The 27,834-nt window shown below is 45.8% G+C and overlaps 1 protein-coding gene across 1 annotated transcript; it reads right to left on the bottom strand.

The window, feature by feature from the left end:
• Positions 1–111: 111 nt before the first annotated feature.
• On the bottom strand, positions 112–27,736 carry LOC135828951 (uncharacterized). Its single transcript, XM_065341384.1, has 16 exons — positions 27,362–27,736; positions 26,237–26,596; positions 19,149–19,340; positions 17,996–18,172; positions 16,388–16,570; positions 15,379–15,552; positions 13,939–14,112; positions 12,252–12,449; positions 10,444–10,848; positions 8,607–8,936; positions 8,028–8,228; positions 7,078–7,392; positions 4,953–5,153; positions 3,261–3,412; positions 2,108–2,246; positions 112–467 (listed from the first exon to the last, which is right to left on the bottom strand). Exons 1-16 carry the CDS (start codon positions 27,582–27,584, stop codon positions 448–450), a joined length of 3,444 nt encoding a protein of 1,147 aa, XP_065197456.1. The 5' UTR covers positions 27,585–27,736; the 3' UTR covers positions 112–447.
• Between the last annotated feature and the right edge of the window lie 98 nt (positions 27,737–27,834).

The raw sequence follows: 27,834 nt of genomic DNA, 5'->3' as shown, positions 1-27,834 counted from the left end.
TCCAGACCCAAAACATGCGAAGCCGTGGACTCTACTAACCCAGACACATCCTCTATGCGTGATGTCTGAACTTTTCATGTATAGCAGAACTTCACTGATGTGAATGGGACTTTAGAGCTACAGAGAGGTACAGCTGATTAAGGGGAAAGCATTCAAGTGATTCATTTCTTGAAACAATTAGTCAAACATGAGTCTGGTGAAAAAAAGAAGTTAATAAATACTTTTACACAATCACAGATCAATTCAATGGAAAAAGAGAAAGAGAAAAGTATAGTGAGGAGATTAACAGGTTCGTTTCGTTGTGGGTTTTCGATCATGAACACCAGTGCATTGCACGGATGTGTCGCTGGCAACAGCGGGCTGGCGAACACAATCCGCGGTTACCAGAACATGTCCATATCGGCGCAGACGGTGCTCATATTCATCGCCGGGGAATTACAAGCCTCGTCAGGCTCGGTTAGAAGTTTCTAACGAGAATGACAGGAAAGAAGGAAAACACACACATGCGAGAAGAGGAGGAATATTACACTTTCAAGCCTAAGCAATTAGTTTATGCATTAATTAAACATGGCTGCCACCTTTCTTTGAGGGGCACATTGTCCCACAACTAGCGGGTTCAGTCCCTTGTGGTACACTTGTTGGTAAGATCTTGCAGGTCGTCCCCCAGTACATACAAATTTTGTTGGTTAGTACAAAATTCAGGTGCTGCATCTGCCGCTAGGGTTTACCGGCCGTCGTGAGTTCCCTTCGAGAACGGACACGATAATTAAGTTTTACTTTTTTACATAATTCAGGTACGACCGGTACAAAGTTTATGAACTTGAAACTGATAGGCCAGCATCTCCACAGCATTCATTTAATTTCTTATTGGCAAAAGATTTTCCAGACTAGTTCGTTTGCTAGCCAACGGCTTAGACCTAGATATGGTAAAAGTTGGGAAGATTGCCTAAGCAATGTTCAGACGCACTAACAGTGTCAATAGGCCTTTCCCAAAGATGCTCGCCGCTTTAACTTTTCGTTGTTTTAATTTAGGAAGAAGTCGCAACTTTCGCAATCTTCGCAACTTTCTTCATTTTCGCAAACTGTTTCGCAACTTATACGCAATCTTGGCCCCATCGCGTGGGGCCAACAGGTCAAGTCACAGACTACATGTCGGACTAATGCATATTCGCCCAGTTCTCGCCTGGCTTCAGACCCATTTCAGAGAAACAATAGATACATGGTAGTTACGATAGTGTGAATTCCCTTTTCCATGCACTGAATTGAAATGATGTAGGATACATGCGACAGGCTACTGACACTGTGTAAAGTTGTCGTTTACAGCAGGAAGGGGTGTACGAGTTTGCTGTTGCAGCACTTTTGCTATTTCTGCACCTTTTTGGTCGTTTTTTTTCTTGCACAAGAACTGTCCAATTTTAAATTGCGATGTTAGCAACTTTTGAGCTTTTTCTGAAAATATGGATTCGATTTCAGCAACTTGCACTTGTTTTGGCACAGTTGCGAAAAGCATAAGTAAAAAAATGATGGCATCTTTGGGAAAGGCTTAAGTGTCAAGCCGAGTAAAACAGATCTGATTTAAGGTAAAAAGGAGAAGGAAAAAATGTTACGAGTTATGACTAACTGTCCGCCAAACATAACCAGATCATATACAGTCAGCGAGTGGAACTTTTTACCATATTATATAAATGAACTTTTGCTTTTTACCATAATTACATTGGCTCACCATCCGAGTTCAGATCTGATTTAAATACAGTGAAGCCTGTATAGGACGACCGTTCAAGTGACCTTCAAAATAACTATGGTCTCTGTTACCAGGTGGTCTCCTTATCCAGGGTCAGTTGACTGGAAATAGCATCCTTTGGTCCTGGCTCCAGTGGTCTTTTAGGACAGGTGGTCGCCTTGACAGGTTCTACTGTAGTAATATTCTCCGGCACAGAAGAACGCGTTTATTTGTCGTAGAACCCTTTTGTGTACGCGCTTTTCTTTTCTTTCTTTTTTTCTCTTCTGCCGTGGTTGATCTCACCCTCTCTTCAATTTAATTGGCTCTCTTGACATGCTACGAGGTGCAGAAATAAGGTAAATAAATAAATAACTGTACCCTGCTTACCACCAGTGCAGATGTAGGCTACTCCTCCGGACGGCGTGGCTGATGCAGTGTCTTCCAACGTCTCGCTGTGCACCTCCTTCTTCTTAGTTAGGATGTGCAGAGTGCCTACGCCCAGATTGCGGATCTTCAGCATCAGATCCTACGGTCGATAGAAGAAACAGCAGTTGAACATAGTCTCATTCGCGTGATCTTGTGTAAGAAGTGAAAAATATCTACCGTCAAGTCGTCAAACCCCTATAATTATGTATATCAGCCATGTTGAGTGAAAATGATAATACACGTAATTGTGAATGTTCAGCACAACACTGGCACTGGCACAACACTGGCACAACACTGGCACTAAAACCTGTAGTGGTAGTTAATGGCTGAGGTACTGTACGGTGTATTGGGGGCCAAATGACCAGCATGTTATATGCAGGCCTTCAAAAAGAGTATACTTGTACAGGTAATATCCTGATAATTCGAACCTCGAAATGCCAGGAAAAAATTCTAATTATCCGGACATTCTAATTATCCAAACACGTAGTCAAGTGGTGTGCTTCACTGTCCGAAGACAGCCTGATGATCGTAGAGATACGTGAAACTCGGAGTTGTGACAAAGCTTCCAAACTCTCTCTTGTGTAATTATCCAAACATGAACCCACAACACAATACGTATGTCAAAATGCTCTCATGGTCACACAGAGTTGCGCTATGGACCTAAGACACAGATTTCACGGATACTGAACTGACCAGCACAGCCTGCTCATGCAAACTGAACCGACCAGTACAGTGTACAGTGAACTTCGAATTACACTTTGCTAACTTCGAATTATCAGCACAGGGAAAAGTTAACAGTTGCCTCTCTCTCTCTCTCTCCCTGTCCCTGTCCCTGTCCCTGTCCCTGTCCCTGTCCCTGTCCCTGTCCCTGTCCCTGTCCCTGTCCCTGTATCTGTCTCTGTCTCTGTCTCTCCCCTCTCTGTCTGTCTGTCTGTCTGTCTGTCTGTCTGTCCGTCTGTCCGTCTGTCCGTCTGTCTGTCTGTCTGTCTGTCTGTCTGTCTGTCTGTCTGTCTATCTCTCTGTCTCTGTCTCTCTGTCTTTCTCTGTCTCTCCCTTTCTCTATTGTATAGTCACATCACAGCTTGCTATCCCTCCCTATTGTACATTTTCTTACCCTGTAGCATAAGAACCTCCTCTCCAATCTCCTGTGCCGTTTTAGTACCATCAGCACTTTAGCTTCGCTCACGCAGTGCACTCGCGAGTGCGGTGATGGTAGCTCTCCAAAGTGGACAGTCAAGTTGAATTGACCGCACGTTTTGTGGATAGCTGCATGGATAAGTAACCGAGAGACACACGAAGGGGAAATATCATATAGTGATAGTTATTAAAACCCTTTCACCACTAAGGACGTATATTTTTGTCCTTGAGAATGACGCCCGGCCACTAAGGATGAACTTCATTCTCACATTCCTGGATAGCTGCACAGCTAGGTGACAGTAGAGACACACGGAGGGGAAAAAGCCTATAGTGACTGCTAAGTCCCTTATTTAACTCCATTCTCACATTCCTATGTATGTACAGGTCTAGTCTCCATATAACGTAATCTCTGGGACCACGCACAAATTATGTTATATCGAGAGTTATGTTACGTCGAGAACCGTGTGTAAAATACAAAATGTACCTCAAAATGAAGGGTATTACAAGGCGAGTTCAACCGTGCAAACATATACACACTGTACCACCATCGACATCAGATACCATCAATGCCGCAGAGTATAATGTACAATAGGACTAAACTGGCTAGTTACGGCTACAGCTTGATTATACCGCTCGTGAATCTACGTTGTATCGAGAGTGCACATGTCGGGGACCGCGCCATAGGGTGCGTTATGCCAAGGTTTACGTTATGTAGGGCTAAACTGGTCTAAACTGCCTAGCTACAGCTACCGCTTGATCGTACCGTGCACATGAATTATGAATTTATGTTGTATCGAGATTTCACACGTCTGGGACCGCGCCGCAGCGTGCGCTATGTCGAGGTTTATGTTATGTAGGATTACGCTGTGTAGAACAAAATTTGTATAGGAGTGATACTGTTTCGGCGCAGGATTTTAATTTTTTTACGTACTAGCGAGGTTTATGTACAAGTGGAAGGTGCTATATCGAGAGCAGACCTGTATTTGGACTTTCCTATTTTTTCAATTTACAAGATAACCACAAACCATTATGGTGCAAACGCCGGCAAAAACGCACAGAGATGCACATAGCAATCGCAGCCAAAGCAGTGGAGGCGGGGCAAGAGCAGCCAAATCGACCAGGACTGATAGCCCACGTGTACTTGCAAAGATTATCACCGGACCAACCGTTTTGGCTACCAACATGTGCGTCTAGGTGGCCATGAAGTCGAGACCCTAGGTCGGCGGAGCTCCCTAAACCTCACCACCACTGCCACGATTCAGGTTGTGCATGCTTCCCCTAGTTGCATCTCATGTTTGGCATTTAAGTGGTCTTTGTAAAAAATGTGTTTAGTGCTGTGGAGGGCAGGTGTATCCACGGTGATGGATATGATAGATGTCTGTATTTCGTGGCAAAAAAAATGGCGATTGCAGCTTATACTCCAGATAACACGGTATTTGAAGACAGTGTATATGCGACGAGGAGACAGTACTTTCATTAATGCGATTAATGATAGCACCAGTTCCACTGTAGATATGCTACGACCACTTTCCACATTAACTTAGTCGCAAAACAAAGTAGTGAAATCATTCTATTGGTTGAATACAGCAGGATACACATTGACACTTGGGATTAAGTTGTTCACCTGTCCACACCCTTACAATGCATTCCTGTATCTTTTTCAACTTACGGTTTCTGCGACAAGTAGGAAGATTACTCCAGACAACGGATCCGCCGTCTTGCTTGGCGAAGGTCGCCGGGGTGATCTGACTGCCAGGAGCGCATGGACGTCGATTGCACGATGTGTGGAAGCCATCCACGCAGAGGAATGCGGACGTTTCGAAGTCCCACTCGACGAGATCAGCGGCGTAATGAGCTGGAAAGAGCGGGACTGACAGAATATGAAAAAAGGATGAGTTCCTCCTTGAATATGCCAATAGTAACACTGTTTAAAAACACGATATTTTCGGTGTAACTTTAATTTCGGTGGTTTCAGTAGCGAAAACAAACACCTCGTTTAGATTACAAGTACAAGGCACCTAGAGTACACACTGTATGTGATGGGAATGCTGGTCACCTGATTCTGCATTACACCTGAAACCTGGCAGGTCCCTGATATCGAAATTTTAGTAGACCTAAATTACATGTAACCTGGCCGCGATTAAACTCCTGTTGTAAAATGACTATCCTGTTTTCGTTCTGCTCCTAGATCATAACAGGTTGACGTACTTGTATATCCATTAACCCTTTGGTGCCTGACTGAATTTTAGATTTTTCGTAGTTTTGGCTCAATTTTTTGGAAAGCCTATATCTCCGCAACCGCTTAGATGATGTAGCGACAAAAGTATGTATTCTGAATGGCAAGACACAGCAAGATCCGATTTTTGAATTTTCAAGTCAGAAAAATCTACAATAGGGTCAGGGTACTGCTCTGGTCCAAGAACATCTTGGTCGCCAACACAACTCAGCACGCCGAATCCACTACCTCGTCCACGGCCTCCGCCACAGCCTCCGCCACACGCGCCACACACGCCACAATCAGCTGTTCGATCAGCTGGCTGAGCTCGACCAGCGCCGCGAGCAATTCCTCCGCACAGCGCGAGCGGAGCACGTCCACGAACTGGCTGCGCTTGCCCTCGCCCTACAGCTTCTTGAAGCTCATCGTCGGAAATTTTGTCCTCATCTGAAGAGCTGCCGTTCTCAAGAATTTCACCGAAAACCAAATCATCGTTGAGTCGGTCTTCCTCAACTGATGACGGCATGTTTCCGTCAGAGAAAAGAGCGTCAGATTATTCACCATCGTCGTCTTCTGATTCTTCTTCTACAGGGGCATCATCGGCCTCCAGCTCTTCAAACAACTCAAGCGCTCCTGCAGCATCCACGGCGGAGCTCAGCTGTAGTAGCCATGAACTGTACTAGTCGAAAACGAAGCGAAACAGCAACGTTTTGTTCATGTTGCGGGACGCGTGCGTAGGCTGCCACGCTCGATTGACTTCCGCTGATCTGCGCGATCGTCGTTGATCACGACTCGACTTTTTCAAATGCAACCCCCCTACTTTCTCTATTGCTATCTACAGGCCAGCTACTGAAGGGCCTCTGTACAAAAAATCAGGCACCTGCGATGTACGAGACTGGCTCTGTGCTCGATTTTAGTATGCACTGTCAGCATAGGTCGAAATCGACCTACCGGCACCTAAGGGTTAAAATACAGTACTGAATGCCAAGTTCATGCCCAGTTTATCCACAGTTCACGTTCAGTTTTGGCACAGTTCCTGTTCATGTCACACTCAGTTCACACTCAGTTCACACTCAGTTTTCACTCAGTTCACATACCATGACAGATTATTGTAAAGACCTGCACATACAGTGATGGCAAATGAAATCCGACCCCTGATTTCCGTGCTCGGGTGCAGCATCCATCCCAGCGCTCTCTACTGAGTCTTAGTAGTGTTACAAGTGCGTGCTGGGTGTTTGCAATATGAGTGCTATGTTTCTACCCAAAAAGCAAACATGAGCACACGACAACACAACCGGACTTGAGTTTACTTGGTATCCGGAACTGACTTACAACAAAAACATGAAATCAAAGAATACAAAAGATCACAAATAAAACAACATGAACCTACACTACGGCTGCGCAGCCTGCAAGGCTGCAAGGCTACGTGTAATCAAGATGTACACTACACAGTATGCATTACTGGGTCTGTGGTGTGCATACATCACAGTGAGTGCACCGAGTTGGAGTCGGATTTCAGTCGCCACTTTTGCTGCACTTTGGAAGTGACTTTTGCATACACGGTGCACGGATTACTCACATATTCCGCAAACGACTGGCTGTGTCAGGTTGCAGGCACCGAATGTTCGGGAGTCGCTGGTCAGATTCCTGAACGCGCAGCTTCCATTGAGGAGTACGGTGGCCGAATGCAGCATCAGATTGGGAGTGATGTGGCCCTTCAGTGCTACTGAGTTACTCACTAAGTCAGATGCGCATTCTCCGGCTGAGGGCCGACTGTAATGGAATGTGCCATACTCAGCACAGACTGCCTGGGCTGCGTCATGGTCAGCGACACTGGCGTGATAGATGTATTTACCGATTTGACTATCACTCTCGCAGAAGCCGGAAATTTCCCCTGAGGCAATTGTGAAAGAAAAGAAGCACACCGATCAGTACAAACAGACAAACGCTAGCACACTTATACCACGTTTGTAAAAGAGTACCACGTTTGTCTTGGTGGCCGGCTACCAACATTTTCTTACTACAAGTGTGTCCTATCCACACACTATTATCTATACCTATAAACACCCCACACAGCCATCTTGGCATAGCCGTCTGGGGTGTTGAACAGTGCATTGCCGATCCCAGCATACTCACATGCATTACTCATAACTTCCATATTTTGCTATGTGCACTGGGCATGCTATGCATACACCATCATGATGACTCGTGAGTTGCTCTCTTGAAAGCCTAGGCAAAGGACATAGCTAGCAAGGGCCCTCAACCAGCAGTTCTCTCTCATCTTGAGTTTATCTCAGTACAGCCCTTGAATGCTTACACTCACCAGGGGCGTAGCTGGTACTCATTTTAGGGGGGGGGGGTGCACCGGCCGCGTACGTGTAGGATGGCTGGTGCATGTCATTCATGGTCATTATGTGCAGGCTGAACCTAGGTCGACATTATGGGGGGTGCACGTGCCCCCCCCCCCCCCCCCCCGTGCCCCACGCAAGATACGCCCCTGCTCATGGCTTCCCTGGAGAATCGACTTACGCATAGGTTTGCAGGTAGGAAGGTTGCTCCAAATCTCACTTCTATCCTCAAGCCAGCTCGTGACTGCAGAAATATTTGCACGGCCGCCGGCACAATTAGCCGTGTCACAGTTGCCAATGTAACCGTCTCGGCACCGGAATGTGGATCTGCCATAGTCCTTAACGACATGTGTCAAGTCGTAATCGTCTGGAAAGGCCGGGGCTGCAACCAGGCAACATGAGACATTGCGGTTTAGCGCCACACACAGATTACCTTGTCGTCTGTGCATTGCAGATCAAAATCATTTGCAATTGAAGGCAGAGAAAAATAACCGTAACACTGTAGTGTCCTAGCATCAGTGTCTTCTCATCTTGCTTATGACGGTTAGTGCTGGACACGAACTACGGATAACATGTTACATCAGGTGTGCAAGAATTGACTCGGATGGAGAGCCAAGGATAAAATTTATAGAAAAGAAAAATAGGACCAAGAATTGGTGTTAGTGGACATAATAGCTGGTAGTTTCTTAGTCCTTTTTCTTTACTAAGCTATAAACATGTAACATTTTGGTCCTTTCTTTAATTCTTCTAGATGACTTACTTCTGACACAGACGACTGGCTGTGCTTTGTCACACGCCCGGTACTGGATGCTCTTGTCCGGGAGGTTAAGATACGGGCACCTGTGTCCCGACCGGTGGCCGTTCCTGTCTGTCACGTGGATCCGCAGGTCGTTTACGCCATTATCGCGCAGAATTGAGTTGTCAACAAGTTGCTGTATGCAGCCTAGCTCATCGGCAATGTGCCTAGCTGGAACGCCATCGGCTCGATTACACAGCTCTTCTGCGTGGTTTGCTCCAAAGGCGATTGAGTGGAAAACGTACTGGCGAAGATGGCCGCCACTCCAGCAGGATCTGGCAATGGCAGGTGTGCCTTGAGAGGGCAACAACAAAGGACAAATATGTGGGGCATGAATACAAAGACCGTCAATTCAGCATGGAGGGTAAGGTATGGTATCCAGCCTGGCATTGTGTACGACTGCAACCGTGCGAGAGTGGGCATTGTGAACGTGGAAATGGCAACCTACAAGCGCACAAGACATCCCCCATTTTCGATGCCTAGTTGCAGCGCTGACGCCGAGATCTCTGGTCGGTTGAGTTGCTTCAAGCACATCGGCACATCGTCCCTACATCCCCTATGTTTTGTCCTTTTCCTCGTTTCTTTTTGTTCTCCACCTGCTTTCCAGTAGGGCTGTGTTAAAAGATGAAAAAAAACTAAAAAAAACTACCGTATTTGCCGGAGTATAACGCGCACCTGAGCATAATGCGCACCCTCTCTTTTGAGTAACATTTTGGCGATTCAAGGCATATCTGGAGTATAATGCGCAGCCTAGATTTGAGAGCATCATCGACAGTACAATATCAACCATTTTCCAATTTTATAATGCACATGCTACCGATGGGGTTCTAACCAATCATGTGTTAGCAGTGTAGCTGGCTGTAGACACTGGAAATGTACACAGTCATATGGTTTGCTCCGGTTCAGAGGCGGCAAACTTCGCAATTGTTGGATACATTGCACTAATTTTCAAAGTACATGCACATGCACTTTCATATTCAGAGCAGGGTGCGCACCTGAGATTTGGGGCCTGAAATAGTACATCTAAAGTGCACACTATACGCCAGCAAATACGGTACACGTGGGAACTCTCAATTTCCCCGGTGACAGGCACATGCACAAGGCGAGCAACAAAAAGAATACTGTTGGCTTGTGCATGACTCTCTATGTGGCAACTTTCGAAAATGACCTAGGAACTGCACGTAATTTTCATATCGAAAGTTTGCGCTGTTGGGTTTCGCTCGACGTAATTTCCCGTCAAGTAAGCATTGTTGTGTTGGGGACTCGTCTGCCGCTCATGCCCACGAATCTCAAACCAAATTCTTCGTTATACTCCTGCTTGTTTTTTCTTTCTTGTAACTTGCCATGGATAAATCCGGAAAATGTTAAAACTAATTTTCAAAACGTCACACGGAGGAGGGAACACAGAAAACCGCTTTCCCGCAGAAATCCGCAGAGAGATTTATGTATGAAAGTTGTCCTCGCTCCCTGTCGTATACAGCATAAGGATTTTCAATTGTATTTGTAGGGAGAGTGAAACAAACCTAATGCCATAACAGACTGCCCAACCTTGCCACCTTTCCAAAGCAGGACACTTATAAAATGTATACAAAGGCAATTGTCTCCCATGTAAATGTACACAAATGTTTTGGTCCAAAGCAGGACTGTCCTGCTCAAAGCAGGACGGTTGGACAGTCTGCCAAAACAAGTCACCGAATTGCAACCAGGTTTGTATTGATGCCAGATGGTGCTTCGATAGAATCAAACGTCAACACAAACTTTGGAGAACAGCTATGTTCTAGCGAACGAGGGTAGAACTCACCGACAGGCCTTGCACAAACAGGCCGGAAGAGCTTCAGGGTTGCACCGTCTCCATCAGCGGCTTGCTTGCTGCTGTCACATAGCGTGCTTCTGGGAGTAGTGTCTTTGCTTGAACCAAGGTTCACGTATGCACATTTGGTAGTGAGTGGGTATTCAGAAACGTTAACGCTTTTCAAGTTGTCCCCAAGGCTTCTGAAACTAGCGGCGCTCACCAGCGTCGTGACACCAATGTGAAAGCCATCAGTGAAGCGAGCAAGCTTCGAAGTACATCCTTCCACCTGTGTTATGTCGATCAAGTCACCACCTCTTTCTTGGCACAGCATTTCGGCATTCTTCCAGTTTTTATGCTGAGAACCCGGCGGACTTATCCAAATCTGTGTCTTTTCACTGCAGCTCTGCCATTCAACTATAGCAGACACAAGACGAAAACGAGATAAAGAGAGAGAGAGATATAGACAGAAAGAGAGAGATAGAGAGAGAAAGAGTAGTGTTGGGTTTGTCGTGAGGCCACACGTCTATTCAGTTGCCGCTCGTAGTGATTTCGGGGTCCGGTCACTGAGAGCCAGGGATGCTACATTATTGGTATAATCGTTTCTACATTTTCATCATTCTCTGGGAGCAATCCCATGGCTGATGAGAATGAATTATCACGTGACCTCTTTTGTTGAATTTACATACAGAATATCGGCATACACTACTCCAAGAGGGTGATCAAAGGCTGGCTCCCTGCAAGTTCCTGAGCACCTCCAGTCCAGTTTTATTGGTTCCCTTAGTTTCAGCTTATGGTCAGGGCCAACACGATGAAGCTGTTCCGTTTGCAACACAAGTGTGTGAAGGATTCTCGCACCTGTAGTGGGTAGCAGAGAATCACCCCATACATTGGCGGGGGGGGGGGGGGCAAAACCATTCCTTTCCAAATGTTTCAACCCTTTCCCTGCCACGCCTTGATCCGGGGTGCTGGCCACACCATGGTGAACGCAAACTCACAATGCACTCACCTGCATGCTCAGGTTCAGAACTAAATTTATTTTATTATCACTCCACATTGACGGATTGTCACGATCTATGGCTTGTTGGAAAGATCTGGATCTGACGAAGACACTACAATAGTTTCCAGCTCAAAAAGACATGCCAGGAAGACCGCTAAATTCTCTCCAAGTCCCCCTACCATGCCTCTAAATTGCAAAACAACATCTCGCATTTTCTATCGTCTCCTTACTCACACTCAAATGATTTTCACGATTCAAACTGCAAAAGAAAGCTGAGATTCAAGCGCTTCCTTTGATACCCAATACGCATGCGTTGCTCTCAAGGGTAATCCCCTGCATGCACAGAAGTGACAAGCAAAAACGTTATAGTCGATCGCCGGCAGGTGAAATTTGAAATCTCCAGCTGTTCACATTGTCGGCGCTCAGCGATACATTGGCCTATCGCGAAGATCGTTGCATTAGTGGAAAGCTGAGTTCAATACCTTTCCAACGATGCATCATTCATGAGAATCCCTCGCCGTTTGAGTGAGTTACGATAGTTTGAACACTCGTCTATATGCCATGATGTGCAGTGTACACTGTACACTTTGGGTGCGTCGTGTATACTCGTCGCTGGCCATCAAGGGTACATTCTGGGCGTCGCGTATACGCGACGCTGTAAATCGGTAACCAACGATTTTCTTCCAGATGGAGAGGGATCCGGATAAAAGAGGACCGGATAAGCGAGGTCTGACTGTATCACATTTGACTGACTATAACAATTATAACTTTGTGTCGAGTAGCGTCAACCCTAGCCGTTGCAACACAGCCCATCACTTACAAGAGTCCTGGCAGTGTGGAAGGTTGCTCCAGACCTGGCGTCCATCCACGTTGATAGCTTGGAGAGGGTTGTTCCTCTCTCCACCGGCGCAGGGAGGCTGCTCGCATTGCTCGTGTGAGCCCTCCGCACAACGGAATGTGCCGCGGACCGGATCAATGATCGTATTGCTGCTGTCATAGCCCGCTGGAAACGTTGGGCCTGTCAATACAAGGCAAGAAAAACAAAGTTTCAGTCTGGAAGAGTGACCATAAGTTTGCAAGTCACCCATTTCGTTCAACACTCACAATTTTAAGCAATTAACCCTTTACCAAGTGAGAATTCAAGTGGGCAGGAAAACCGCGAGCTCCCATGTAGGGAGCAACACACTTTAATATAACGATTTCGCAAATTCGACTGGTTTACGGCACCAAAGGTAATGATTCTCACTTATTCTCAACGCTCAATAGGACAGTATATGTATCTATTTCTGTATAACGATTTCTATTTTAACGACAGATTTCTCCTCGTCAACTCTTTAGAGTTAGCACTTCGTTATGTATTTGGCTTTTACAGGAATCATTATAATTCTAATACTCGGCCCTCCATCTGAGTCGAATCTGCACACCCAATTGTTTAAATTCAAATCAACATCTTTCAGCTCCCTTCGAAGTAATGCGGTGAACGTTTGCATGTACTCATTAATAATTTCTATCAAGCGTTATTCATCGTGCCTTGCAAAGTTCAACTAGCATCTAGATTGCAATCGTCCACATTACAATTGTGTTCCCTGTACTCTCAGCGGTCTCTTGGCAACACCGAATCCAAAGTTTGCATGGAATCAATATTAATTTTACTTTTCTCAATAAACGCAAGGACTCCACTGTCGCCATCCCTTATAGTGTATAACCAAACATCCTCACACCACTGTTCCAGTTCTCTGTGGGCTACACTGATCTCTGCAAACAGAATAAAATTATCCGAATTTCCGGGCACTATCCATCTTACTCCCCATCTCCAGGAATGAATATCTTACTTAGTACCAAAATTGACCCTATCGTTACTTTTGCCAGGTTAGAGAGACATACAGGGAGACAGAGAGAGAGAGAGAGAGAGAGAGAGAGAGAGAGAGAGAGAGAGAGAGAGAGAGAGAGAGAGAGAGAGAGAGAGAGAGAGAGAGAGCGAGAGAGAGAGAGAGAGAGAGAGAGAGAGAGAGAGAGAGAGAGAGAGAGACAGAGAGAGACAGACAGAGAGACAGACAGAGACAGAGAGACAGAGAGAAAGAAAGAAAGAGAGAGAGAGAGGGGGGGGGGGGAGAGAGAGGGAGAGAGAGAGAAGTGGAAAGATCAGAGAGAATGAGTGAGAGAGAAATGGAAAGAAGCTGAGAGAACGGGAGAGAGAAAAGAGAGTGAGAGACAGTGAGATTGACAGCCAGAGAAAGAGGGAGAGGAAGGCAGATAGATAGAAGTAGGGAGAGTGAGAGAACATGTAGGGGGGGGGGGGAGTAGGATTAAACGTTCATTGCAAAACTTGTGCAGGCCAGTTGGGTCATACAAAATACGCTGTCACGCTTTGTCTGCATGGACGCCAAGAACTTTAAGTTCGGTAGAGCAGCCTGGCTGCGCTAACGCTTCTCGCACATATTCGGGAATAACGTGGACTTTCGTATAAAACAAAAAAAATGCCATTAACAATGGTCATTATCACGCACCTTGGCATATCGGTGGGCTAGCGGAGAGTTCTCCAAGATGGCATGTTGATCTGTTGCTACCAACCATTCGGAAACCCAACTTACAGGAGTAGTACACTTTGTCGCCGGACCCTACATGCGATCTGCTTGGATTCACATTGCCGAACTCAGGGGCTTCAATGGCACATTTGGTCGCTAGTGTGATAAGTATAAGAATCATCCCAGAACACAGTTGTAAGCGAGGGAAGTGCATCAATAGTTCCATATACCTCAAGCAAAATGCATTGTAATAAGAAAAAAGGGGTTTCAAATGAGAACTGCACCTTTTGGTCGGTCATTTCAGTTCCTATTCACTGCATAGGGTGTTCAATTCGACTAGTTATCAAATGTTCTAATAGCAGAAGCATGAAAATGTTCAGAGACTACACTCATCACAACAAGGTCAAGGCTGGTTTGTCACTACATGCAGGGATTAGGCATTACATGAAACACACAACTTAACAGTAGTGTTACAGGGTACCTCACTTCAAACTCTCCAACTAAGGTCTCTTCACTGCACACGTTCACTTCCAAAAAAAGTTATACTTGTATTAGATATAAATTGAATGCATTCAATATATTATATCTAATATACTTATTAAGCTTCCGTGGAGATAAAAATGTAATCAACGCAATAAATAGGGTAAGCTCCGCACTCAGTACAAACACCATAAGCAAAACTTGTTTTCATGTAAATAAAGAAGCTTGTTCCTAAACGTTTTCGTCGCCATCTCATCATCACATTTTTACCACTAAGCCGATTTTGTGTAGGCAGAAAAAGAATTTGTTTACGTTGAAATTGTTTGTGAATTTAGATCAGTAGTTCTCGTTTGTGGTTGCATGGTGACTTTCTAGTGGTGAATTTATCGCATCTGTTGTCACCTGATATCGTTGAATGGTGTAATGTTTCTTTCAGCTCTCATTTTATCGCGCTAGTTAGGGTCTAAATTATTACTTGCATTGTGCGTATATATATTGAGTTAAGAGCTTTTGTTGATTTGCCAGTAATCCTCTGATGAGATGGCGACGAAAACGTTTAGGAACAAGCTTCTTTATTTACATGAAAACAAGTTTTGCTTATGGTGTTTGTACTGAGTGCGCAGCTTACCCTATTTATTGCGTTGAATATACTTATTATTATTTTTTTGGAAGTGAACGTATGCAGCGAAGAGACCGTAGTTGGAGAGTTTGAAGTGAGGTACCCTGTAATGTGTGAGTGGCTGCAATGGAGTCTGCGAGTGCTTAGAAAAGTTTAAACAGGAGTACATGTGCCGACAAGATATTGCATCGCAATGGTATTAGATTCGAGTTGTTTATCATAGTGAAAGTTTTCAAGTGACCAGCATCGGCATAGTATGATTCGTTACTAAGTGGACTCGTCAACAACCATGCAAGTAGCGGAAAAGAAACATGATCACGCACCTTGGCATGTCGGGGGGCTAGCGGAGAGTCGGCTGTTATTGCATGTTGCTTTGTTGTTACCTACCAGTCGGTACTCCAGCTCACACGTATAGGACACGTCCTCGCCTGATTCTACATGCGAGTTGCTTGGTCTAACATTGCCGAACTGAGGGGCGTGGATGGCACATTTGGTCGCTAGTGTGATAAGTATAAGAATCATACCAGAACACAGTTTTAAGGGAGAGAACTCGTAAATAATTCCACATGCCTAAAGCAAAATCCGATGCATAAGAAAGAGGGTTTTTTTACACGGAAACCGCGTTTTTTGGTTGATCTTTTCAGTTCTTACTCACTCCATATGTTTTGATAAATATTGACAACCGGTGGTCTGGTCCCTACATCAGACTAGTGATGTTCGTATTGTATTCAAGATTCCAGTGTCCCAATTCTAGTTCTGTGCTTGTGCAGATAGCACAGGTCGTTCACACTTGTGTTCATATTATATTTTCCTCGCGTACGGTATTGTAGTCCCCTATGTTCTCTTGATGCTGTTGATGTTGTTCTCTTCCATTCTGTGTAGGCATGTGCACTTTCATAAAAAAATCAGAAAAATCATTGAAAAAGTGTACAGGGTATTGCGATGCGCACACAGCGCCACACGGAGGCAAAACATATGTACAGTGAAACCTGGTTTAGGCGACCACCCCACGGTGCAAGCAAAAGCGGTCAATAAATCCAGGTGGTCTTTAGAACCAGGTTCCACAGTATCTGTGTAGACCTGTCCGTGCATGGAAACACGGTCATTAAGAGCAGGTGATCACTAAACCCAGAGGTCGCTTACACCAGGTTTTACTGGAGTCCAGATGCTCTTCAATCCGGCTTTGGGACTCTCAATACGATTGTAGTGTCTCCGAATTGCCGATATCACACTACAGCCCGCTCAAATAATCATTTCAGTAAGTGGGCAACAGCCCAAGCATTTGATAGTTGAAGATAATACTCAGGCGCGAATGCACACTTCAAAACTTACATGTACTTTGGCAAACTGGTGGCGGCGAGTCAAATTCTCCTGAAAACTGACACTGCAGGCTCCGTGCACCAATCGCTCTGTACCCCTGGAAGCATTCGAATGTCACATGCTCGTCCGCATCGACCGCTTTCACGGCTGGCCACGTTCTGCCAAACTCAGGAGTTTGAATGACACATTTCGTAGCTGAGCAAAAAAGATGAGCAAATACAAGGTTTTATAGGAAAGAAAAAGGAACAAGCTAAAACCCGGGTGTTCAGCCAAAGTAATCATGGATAAAAAGAAAGGCTAACTGTATAAGATCTGGTTACACTGGTGGACAGTAAGTCACAACTCGTAACATAGTATCCTTTCTTTTTATCCATAAAATGACCAAAGTTCATTGTTGTAACGGAATCAAATCTAAGTTGCAATGGAATACATTTAAAGGTTGTAATGGAATAGCATTATTTTCGTCATGCTTAGATGTATATTTCTGCAATTAAACTGGTTTAAGTGGTTGATTCTCGTGTGCGCCTATCTCTCCTCGTCGTTTATTCATGGCTGTATTAAACATATTGTATAGTTCAGTTATGACAAGAATGCCGTCAAATGCAAATGCAGAATTTTGAAATTTTACTGTGGCTCTTTTAAAAAGGGTTAAGTTCATATTTTCACACCCTTCTCCTTGTGGAATACTGTCGGGTTGGATCGAGGCTAAGCCACACCTCTGTAACCAAAAGGCCGGCTAGAAAACAATAACTCAGTAGACTCTTGATTGGAGGGAAACAAATCAGCACACGAAGCAGAGAAGCCGTTATAACCTTAGCCTTGACTAGGCCTCCCGAACCTTTACTTTTCAAGTCGAATACGATGATGATCAACGCGGCAGCAAGTAAGTCCTTATAACCGGCACTTTAGCGGTGAGAACAGTAACAAGACCATAGCGTCTGTGCTTCGTGTGCTGATAACAATAATTATCTTCCACCAGATTCCAGCAGAAATTTGCTTTCAGTATAATAATTATACAGTGTTTCCTGCCTGAGTGTTTCCCACTTTCTTCCTAGCGAGTGCACACTCGGCAATGTGTACTGCAGAGAGCAATGATGATGGCCTTCTGGCATGCATTTATCGTTAATGTCGGAGTAGAAAGGTTGTGAGGTGTAACTTGACTGCAAGTGAGTTCTCCTCGCCTAGCGTCCAGGCAATGCAAGTAGCGAATATTTAGTTTAGCCGTATTTCAAGTGGGGAATATACATGGTCGGCCGCAGCGTGCAACGGTGGTGGTGGTGGCGGCGGTGAAGTGGACGCAGGATTTTCAAAGGGGCCGAGTGCCGCAGCTCACTTTCTTGTCATTTCAAGTAAGAAAACAATTATACCGAAGGCAACTACACAATAGCTTGGTGTTAGAGAATTGCTGACCATACACGAGTGCACCTGGTTTGAGCCCTGGTGGCAATGATAGTTTATTAGTTCTTCAGATGTTCGCCGTTGCAACTCCTCCATATAGTTTATTTTTTTGGAAAACATTATAAACATGCACGCGAATGAATTCAACTGTGTTCAATTTCTAAAGGGAACACTTTGAATTCTGGAGTGGAAACTGTGGAATAGCAACGGTGAGCAACTTACGTTCGCACACAGGTACAGCGTCGGAGAGTTGCTCCGTTGGCAAGCATGATGCACGGGATGCTCCGACCAATGTGAATCCTATATTACATTGATAGTGTACCAGACTGTCAACACCGATCGTTGAATGTAATGGATATGCGGAGCCGTTTGCTGGTGCGTGAATGCGGCAAGCACCAGCTACGCCGAAACAAGAAGAAGAAGAAAAAGAACACCTTTTACAAACTGAAAAGAAGACATGAGAGAACACTGGGAGAACTGCAATGAGAGGGACAGCCTTTGAATAAAAATAAAATGCCGGATTCGCAATACCAGACCCGTATACAGTCAACTTCGCGAATAACGACTGCGGATATAACGACAATTCGCGAATAACGACAGAATTTCCATGCCCAGAGCAAAGTCCCATCTAACTGAAATACATAATAATGAGACTTCGGGTATAAGGACACTTCGCGAATAAGGACACTTTTCTGATGCCCGGCCGAGTGTCGTTATACGCAAACTTGACAGTATTCTGTTTTTAACTCCATTATGACCACCTATGTTGAGAGTATACGGGTTACATATCCAATTTGTTGCCTCGGTCATTTCGCCCTGCATGGTAAGAAGGGAGCAAGTTCACAAATACTAACTACGGTCATCTTTATAATTTTGTGTTGAGTGTGCACATGCATGCACACATGTATCCAAAACTCACAACATGTGTCATCAGTATGCGTAGCACGTGTCGAGAGCTGACTTTGGTGGGAACAGCTTGTAAGCGCCTGCTAGATTCTGCTTCGTCTCATATGCCAGTACAAATTTTGTGAAGGTCGAAAAATGATCTGCGAGCAGATACGCTCGATTCGAGCCCGCCGCCGTGTGTGCCTGCGGTGCAAGTGGGTTAGATCATTGCTCGTGACAAGCAAGGTCTCGGGCATGCTTGCACAGTTCCCATTCATAGATAGAGTTCAATATTTTTTCACAAAGACGAGCCGAACAGTGCCAACCCCCCCCCCCCCACCCCACAAACGAACGAATATCTTCTCTAAAAAAATATCGATATTTGTGGACAACCCCTGATATATTATAAAGTGTACAGCAATAATCGAGGGCATCACTCTCTATTGTAACACATCATTGACATGCTATTCCAGCGTGAACAAAAACTCACCTGTTTTCTCGCAGGTGAACAGATTGCTCCAGACCCTGGCTCGTCCCTGTCCGCTAGTTCTGGCAGGACTGAGGCCATTGACGCATGGCGGAGAGGCACAGTGCCTGTGGAGGCCAGGCTTGCAGTCGATCTCGCTGTGACCATTGGATCCCCGGATGCTTCTACTGTCGTATCCTTGCGGATAGTTCGGGGCTGAAGGATACATGGAGAAGCAAAGAATTTTTCTTTTTCGAAATGGAGCATTTTGTATCCAATCACAAAATTGGGAGTGTCGCCATTACCAACACAGTATGGATAGTCATTGTATAAATGTGTATAGAAACACCATCTACGGAGCGGTTAGTTGACTCTAAAACGTTGAAAAATTTAGCGACCTGACTGAGCAATATCTCAGAGAAATTTCTAGAGATTTTCCAAATCATAGCCAGCAATCGCATGTCATCTCGTACATTGAAAATCAACATAATTTTGCGAATCGACCTTTTTTTCAGGATCACTTTTCAACGAGGACGAAGCAAAGTCGGCCGAACGAAGCCTAGAGGAAGAAAATCACCCTCTCCACTTCACCATCACGATACTGACATAGATACGAGATGAAACAACTAAAAAATTCACAAGAAAACTGTACGACCATCATCGCGCTGACTTTGGTCTGACTTTGGTCTGAGAATTTCTATCACGATCAAAAATGTACGAGGAGCACTCAAAAATCAGCCACAGACGTACCTTTATCGCTCTCTACTCCTTTTTCAAGGCACAAAAGTCGACTCTCCACTTTCAAACCAGGAACCAGACATACCAGTGGTCCTTTTCAGCTGCTCCACGAGCGCAGGAAATGTTCACCAAGGGGCGCAGAGCAGCATCCATTCCAGAAAAATAGCTAAAATACGAGTGAGACTGCATGCCTGAGTACATGAGTACATGTATGAGTACATGCAGAAAATAGTCAATTTCAGCGTTTCTGCTCCAAACAGCAACTAGCTTCAACTAGAAACAAAGATTACACCAAAGGATCAAACAACAACCATTTTCTGCAGTTTTTTTGCAGATGGCTTCCTTGTGCTTGGCCCAGCACGCCAAAAACCACACCTCGGAGGAGTACAAAAATTACAACTCTCAGATGTCCTTGATTGCTGGCCATGAGCTCAAACCAAATTTGAATTATTTGGAACATATATTTGTCCCTTAACGACCCAAAGGCCAGCTTCATTTGCGTAAGGGCAGCAATGGACAGTTTGTCGGTTTGTGGGGACTAATCTATATCAGTGTCCTTACTCGGATAGACTTTGCATAACTTCAATGCACTGATGAGGATAATCCTGAAAAGCAACCCAATGGACCCAGTGCGCAATGACGTCATTTGTACCATAAACACCCTTCACAGCCACCTGGGCATGGTCGTCTGTGGTGTTGAACAGTGTATTCCTGATCCCAGCGCACTCACAAGCAGTACTCATACATTCCATAGTTGGTAATGAGCAACGGGTCAGCAATCTGGTGGGGGGGGGGATGGAAGGGGGGGGGTGTAATACAAGAGATACCGCACTTTCCAGAGCACCGTAAAGTACTGTTGTTCCGCCCTCGCTCTAATTTCCGCCCCCTGTCAAATTTCTGCTTTTGGAGCGACGTCGGCATATACAACCAAAATACAATGCAGAACCGGTGCATGTACTGCTGTACACAATACTGTAGCATGGCTACTTTATGACACGTAATTTGTATACACATAAATAGTACACCGTAGGAATGCATGGATAGCAGTGCGCATACTCGCACTGCCTGGTCTTCTTCTTCTCCTTGTGAGACAATGAACGAATGATAACTACTTACGTAACAACAAGTATGTGCTTTGAGTGCTGAGAGTATACGAGTTACAATGGTGGCAGCGGAAAAATAGTCGTCGGTTTTGTCCTCGGCTGGGAAGACGCCTCCGCAGGAGAGACAAGTTGCAGAGTCGACAAGTTCCAGAGAGTCTGAGACCAGTTCTAGCGACTCGGGAGACCAGCCCACAGACTAAGTTCTAATTTACTAGTATTGATCATTCTATCCTTCGTCTCGTTTTCCATTCTTTACTTCTTGACTGATCGTTCGCTGTGCATGAGTAACAGTTTTGTTTGGTGTAGAAAGGGCTACATTTTCACAAAAATATTTTGCGCACGTGAGTGTGCGTGCATACTTACCAAGTACACTGTTGACGTCATGTTCTGTGCACGTGTACGTCCGTGTGACGTAACCAGAATGTTTTGTGTAGGTCAATTGTTTTGTAACATTTTTCAAAAGTTTTTTTGAACTACAAAATTAATGTTTGTAGCTTGGGCCATTGCTTATGATAGTGAGATATCGAGATGGGCAAGTCCAAAGGCAGAAAGAAGACCAGGTCCCCTCGACCTCGTCCGTTCAAGATACCGTCTGACGAACATGTCAGTGCATCAGAGTTGCACCAGTCTAATGACACCGGAGTGCGTGATCAACTAGCTCAGGCGCTCGAGAAACTTGATCGCAGGTTGACCGCCCTCGAAAAGAGACTCAGCTGTTTGGAAATTGTTGCTCCACGTACACAGGTTCCTGTAGGAGCAAGTTTCGAATTTGATCAGCCTCATAGTAGTAGCAGTGGTCGTGGACATTCGTATGGTCGTGGTGGTCAGGTGGAACCACCGATTTGTTGTGGTTGTGGACAACCTGGCCATTTTGCTCTAGATTGCCCACACAACCCTTGGCGCTCGGGAAACTGAGTACGACTGGTGGTGTGGGACAACTCCCAGTCGTTCACGAGGAGCCATCAGATGCAGTACGTATCGAGGCTGTATCGTCAGTCCCTACGCTAGATCTCCATGTTCGAAGGCAAGTGTGTAACGGCGTTAATTGACTCTGGTTCCTGTGTTTCTATGTTGCATGAGCAAACATTTTTGTCCACGTATGGTGATGTGCCCTTGCAAGCTGCTCCCCGTTTGTGTGCGGCTAATGGTGAGGGACTCCAGGTTCTGGGTGCTGTGGATATTGTATGCTGCATTGGAGAGCGTTCATTCTTGCATACATTTGTAGTGTCTCCTGATATCCGCCGTGATATGATATTGGGATCTGATTTCTTGTTTGACCATGGAGCATTATTGAACATTGCTCAAGGCACATTAACTTTTAATGATCTGTCAGTCCTGCTAGGCGTGAAAGCTACTAGTGTTGGTCCATCAGAGCCCCGTCCGGTTGTTGCGGCGGACGCTGAACCGCTATCTGACTCTTGGAGTAATGATAGTAATTCTGAGGAAGACCCGGGCACGTACTATTCCCGTGTCACTGTTTGTAGTAAATTAACTCTGCCTGCCGGCCATGTCGTGCTGGTCCCGTGCAAGTCGGTGCAAGAGGCATCTGTCACTGTGGATTGTGTTGCTGTTCCACTGGACTCATTCTTGTTAAAGTTTCCAGATGTGTCTGTGACCCCCAGTGTGGTTACGGTTGGACCTGGCAGGTCCGGTGCGGTAGTTGTGTTGGAGAATCACTCTGACTACCCAGTACAAATTGCTACAGATGTTGATATTGCAGAATTATCTCTTGTACCCAATAACTTGATTGGAGAGGATGATGATCCTGCTGATTCATCTGTTGCGGATATGCAACCGTTTGTGCTATCCCCTGAACGTGCCGAGATAATCCGTACGTATGTTGAGTCTCGGAAACATCTGGCAGAACCTGAAAAGAACAGACTTACAGAGCTTCTCCATGAGAATCATGACTTGTTTCTCTTGCAGGAGGGTGATTTTGGTCCTTGTGATGTTTTGCCACATAGTAGTAGTACTGGTGATATACAGCCAGTTAAGCAGCCTACGCGCGCTTTGCAAGCTTTGCTGGATGGTCTGTTGTCCCGTGGTATACTCATCGAGTCCATTAGACCCTGGGCGTCGCCCATAGTTCTCGTTCCCATGAAGGACGGATCTCTCCGGTTATGTATCGACTACCGCAAGTTGAACAGCATTGCGGAGCCAGATGCGTATCCTATCCCACGTGTTGACGCCATATTGGACTCACTCTCTGGCTGTTCATGGTTCACTTGCCTGGATTTAGCGTCAGGATATTGGCAGGTTCCTAAGCACGAGGACGATACGGCAAAGACTGCCGTTACGACACCGTTGGGTTTGTGTGATTTCTTGGTTATGTCTGGCTGTAGAAATGGTCCAGCGACGTTCCACCGTGTAATGGAAGCGGTGCTTCATGGTTTGTGTAGTGTGCCTAACCACCCATTCTGTCAAGTGTTTTTCAACAGTGTATTGAATGCCAGCTCTACCTTCACTGGACAGCTCCAGATCCTGCAGTCTGTATTTGGCCGGGTTCGTGCTGCTGGACTAAAGGTAAACTTGGAAAAATGTTCTTTTTTCCAACGGAAGGTGCTCTTCCTTGGCCATGAAGTTTCGGCTGAAGGTTTGGCTCCGGATCCCACCAGGGTTGAGGCTATTGTGAAGTGGGCCGTACCCCAGTCTGTACGAGGTGTACAGGTGTTTCTGGAGTACGCCGGGTTTTACCGCAGCTTCATCCGTGGTTTTGCTCAGCGCTCCGCTCCACTGAATGTATTAGCAGGCAAGGGTGCCAGCTTTACATGGACTAAGAGTTGTGATGCGGCGTTGACGTCTATGAAGCGGTCACTGACCACAGCCCCCGTGTTGGCGTATCCCGACTTTTCTGTTTCGTCTGGTGGCTTTATTTTGGACACTGACGCAAGCAAGGTGGCCATTGGAGCTGTCCTCAGCCAAATGCAAGATGGCAAGGAACGCGCCATTGCGTTCGGCAGCCGGGTCTTGACGAAGGCAGAGAGGAATTATGATGCCTCAGGCCGGGAAACGCTTGCCCTTGTCCATTTCGCGAATCAGTTCCGGCACTATTTGCTTGGTCGGAATTTTATTGCCCGCACAGATAACACTGCCCTCACCGCACTGATGTCCGTGAAGGAACCACGCGGTCGAAAAGCTCGATGGGTGGAGCAACTCGCTGAGTACACCTTCACTACTGTTCACCGACCGGGTCGGCAGTACTTGAATGCAGATGGTCTGTCGCGTTCCTTGTTGCCGGAGGTGCAACCCTCTCATCTCGAGACTCCCGCAAATCAGCCAGAGCAAGCTAATTCCTCTGCCACAACTGCGTCTGTGGATGTCGCCACTTCTGTACTTGCTGGTCTCTCCGCAACTGAGTTGGCTGCTGCCAAAGCTGTGAATGTCGACCTCTCAGTGGTCAGTTTTCCCAGGTACAATGCGGTGAGTGGAAAATTTGTTCGCCCTCCCGAAGGTTTCTGGCACTAGTCGTACCATGCGTTTGTTCTCGGCTAATGCAGTTGGATCAGAAGGAACATTCGGCTCGCTTCTGATGCCTCACGGTGCTTACTCTGCAAGCCCTCGACCATGACCCTACTTGTTGTCCGTTGTCGTCAGAGCCCATCTCGCTCGCAATCCTGGACTACCTGCTCGGTTTACTAATTTTGCTATGTCCTGAGTTTTTATTTTTTATGTTTCTGTTTTCTTTCTCTATTCACGAGGGCGTGAATTTTTGGTAGGAGGAGGATAGTGTAGCATGGCTACTTTATGACACGTAATTTGTATACACATAAATAGTACACCGTAGGAATGCATGGATAGCAGTGCGCATACTCACACTGCCTGGTCTTCTTCTTCTCCTTGTGAGACAATGAACGAATGATAACTACTTACGTAACAACAAGTATGTGCTTTGAGTGCTGAGAGTATACGAGTTACAATACGTGCGAGTCCAGGATGAAATGTTAGGCCTCGGTCACACTACGGCAAGTTTGAAGCTGGACGCAGCGTCAAGCCTCAGCACTTGACGCAGACGCGGGGTCACAGGGTGTTTGTTTTTTTGGAGCTCATGACTGCCGCGGCCTGACACATTTGTCTACGTCAAAAATCACCAGGGAAACTCAATGACGACACGGATTCCCACGGAAACCGGCCTTTTGCATATGATACAAAAAATTGTCGGACAAAGTTTTCAAATTTTTTCATTGATTTTTGATTACAAGAAGACGAAAGGTCCAAGCGTGCACAATGGTTGTCGTTTCTTTCCGAATTTGAAGCCATTTTCAGTTGTAGTGTCATGGATCAGGCAAGAAAAGTCCGCATCGCAGCTGTGTTTCTCCTGACTTCGTCATACTGGTTGTCCTTTTTGGGGCTCTTGACGACAACACAAAGTCAACAGGCTCCAGTTGGCCGATGACCCACTCAAACAACTGGTCCTTTCTCGACATCATTTTCTTCTCAGAAAACGCCTCGCTCTTCCGCCAGGTTCGGAGCAGAGCAGTCTCGGCCTCGTAGGTCCACGGACTCATCTCGGAAAAAAAGGAACAAAACAAACCTTGAAGAGACGATTGTCGAATGACTGCTCAACTCAAGCAACTGTCTTGAAACTAATTTTACTTGAAAGACACTGTTTTTCCGCCAAGCGTCACTCCCATCAGCGTCAACGCAGCCGATTTCCCCACGTCAGACGCAGCAGCGCCTGACGCTCAAACTTCCCGCATTTGCGTCAGTTGCCATGGAAAAGCTCATGATTCTGACGCTGACGCAGCATTTTTGCCGTAGTGTGACCGAGGCCTAAGCAAACCAGCATGCCAGGTCTGATCTTCTACTTTGTTGTACATCGCACTGCACTTGAACGACTCGATTTGATTCCCGCCCCCTGCTGAAAACTAGCTGGGAAGCGACATGGTGTGTGTGTGGGGGGGGGGGGTCAACGATACTTTACGACATAAGCCGCACTTTGAAAACTCAAAATTCACCCAAAAGGCGGGGGCGGGGGCGGGGAGTACGGCTTACACTCTGATGATGAAATTAACGATGATCAATTGGGCAGATGTCTGTATTTCTTGCCAATAGATGGGCTGCGGCTTATACTCTAGTGCTGTTTATACTCCTCAGAATATTATGCTAACTCCTGTATTATCAGCATGCACCCATAAATTGATATTGATGAATCAAGTGCCAACGGTTGAAATATTTGCTATTCAATACCGTAAAAGGCACACTAGATCGTCCACTATTTCTAGTAATTAACCTTTCTTTGTGGAACTGCATTTTTATATACAATGGACTTACTGATCTTGCACACGACCGGCCGCGCCAAGTTACATGGCCTGACGACAACAGCGCCGCTCGACATGTTCATGTAGGGGCAACCTTCTCCGTCCCTGTTGCTGCTGCTGCTGTTGTACACATGTATTTCCAGGTTATCTCGGGCCGGGGATGGCGGTTCAGGGCTGTGCAGGGTGTGCGACTGCTGGGGCTCACTCAACAGACTCTGCACACACTTTAGTTCATGGTAGTCGTCTCGAAGAACAGAACCTCCGAGATTGCTGCAGACCTCGTGGGCGTGATGAGACCCGAAGGCAATCGTATGAAGAAGAAACAGATGGAACCGGTTGTTACTCCAGCAAGTTGTGTTTGGGAAGCCTTTGTCTGTAGCCACACAACACACAGATAATTATATCTAACTCACAAGCAATGAACTAAATATTTTTTGTACCGGTATTTCAACTTCCGGTATTTCAACTTGGGAATGACAATCAACCCGTGCCTGATGATAAGTAACATCACAATAATGAGCTCAAATGTGGCATTTCTAGTCACTCTCGATTTTGTAACTCAGGCCAGTTGGTATTATTGAGATTTCAGCCTGGCCCAATGTTCCAGAAAATGAAACGGGTCTTTGAAAAAGGCGGCCAGGGTGGCTCACTTAAATCCGCCTGGGAGCATTAGAAGCAAAATGAACAAGATCAGAGATTTGGCACTATCCGGTGATCATTGATTGAAGCATGCATAGAACTCCATTTCCCAGGCAGTTCTCCAGGCTGGCCAATCGCAATCATAATGTGAGAATCACAATGACCACACAAACATTCACATCGATTCTTTACACAAGATGTTATCGTTAAGAGCACTACCCATAACATGATCACTTTCCATTCAAGTTGAGTCACATGGCAAAGATTTGAAGCCAGGCGTAGCACCTCTGATGGAGGTGGTCTGCCAGGAGGGGGATCTGGGGGGGGAAGGGATCCGCGGGTCTCCGCTGTGAATATTAATTTTTACAATTAAAGTGCAAAAGTCTGCATTCTGGGCACTTTTGGCATTGCATTAAAAAAAACAGTGGTCCGGCCAAAGGCAGACCGGCCGGACCGGCTGCTACGCCCCCGTCAATAGGCCCACAGGTCAATGACTTACTGAGATTCCTCCCGCATATCGGAGTGAAGCGTTTTGGGCCAGCACCACGTCCATCACATTGTGTTAAAGCAAAGTAATTCTGGGCATTGTAATAAGCGCATTTATGCCCATTGTCGTGTGCTGGCCTGAACATCAGATCTCTACCCATGGCGAAGCCTATATCCCTAAACGACGCGGAATCCACCAATTTCGTATGGCCCAAGTGAAATTCTTGCTGTACCATGCCTTGAAGTATATCATTACAATGAGCTAGCTGATCATCGTTCAAGATGTGTGCATCCAGTCTTTGACACCTGTGTTCTGCTTCCTGCCAGGTTTTATTGCTATCGGCAAAACCAACCCATATTTCTGAGCCATAATTGCATTTAAGCCAATTCTCATCTGCAATACCACATGCAAACACACACATACACAAAACACACACACACGCTCACACACACACACACACGCGCACACACATGCATGCACACACA

This window comes from Sycon ciliatum, chromosome 12, assembly GCF_964019385.1.
Source record: "Sycon ciliatum chromosome 12, ocSycCili1.1, whole genome shotgun sequence".
NCBI classification, from domain to species: Eukaryota; Metazoa; Porifera; class Calcarea; order Leucosolenida; family Sycettidae; genus Sycon; species Sycon ciliatum.
Note: the sequence above shows the minus strand (reverse complement) of the source record. Positions and strands in the feature narration are given on the sequence as shown.

Coding starts and splice junctions, on each gene's coding strand:
- LOC135828951 (XM_065341384.1), bottom strand. CDS start 27,584: ATGGTACAGCAAGAATTTCACTTGGGCCATACGAAATTGGTGGATTCC. Junction 16,571..17,995: donor CGCTGTACCTGTGTGCGAAC/GTAAGTTGCTCA, acceptor TTTTTTGCTCAG/CTACGAAATGTGTCATTCAA. Junction 3,413..4,952: donor TCCTACTTGTCGCAGAAACC/GTAAGTTGAAAA, acceptor TTATCCATGCAG/CTATCCACAAAACGTGCGGT.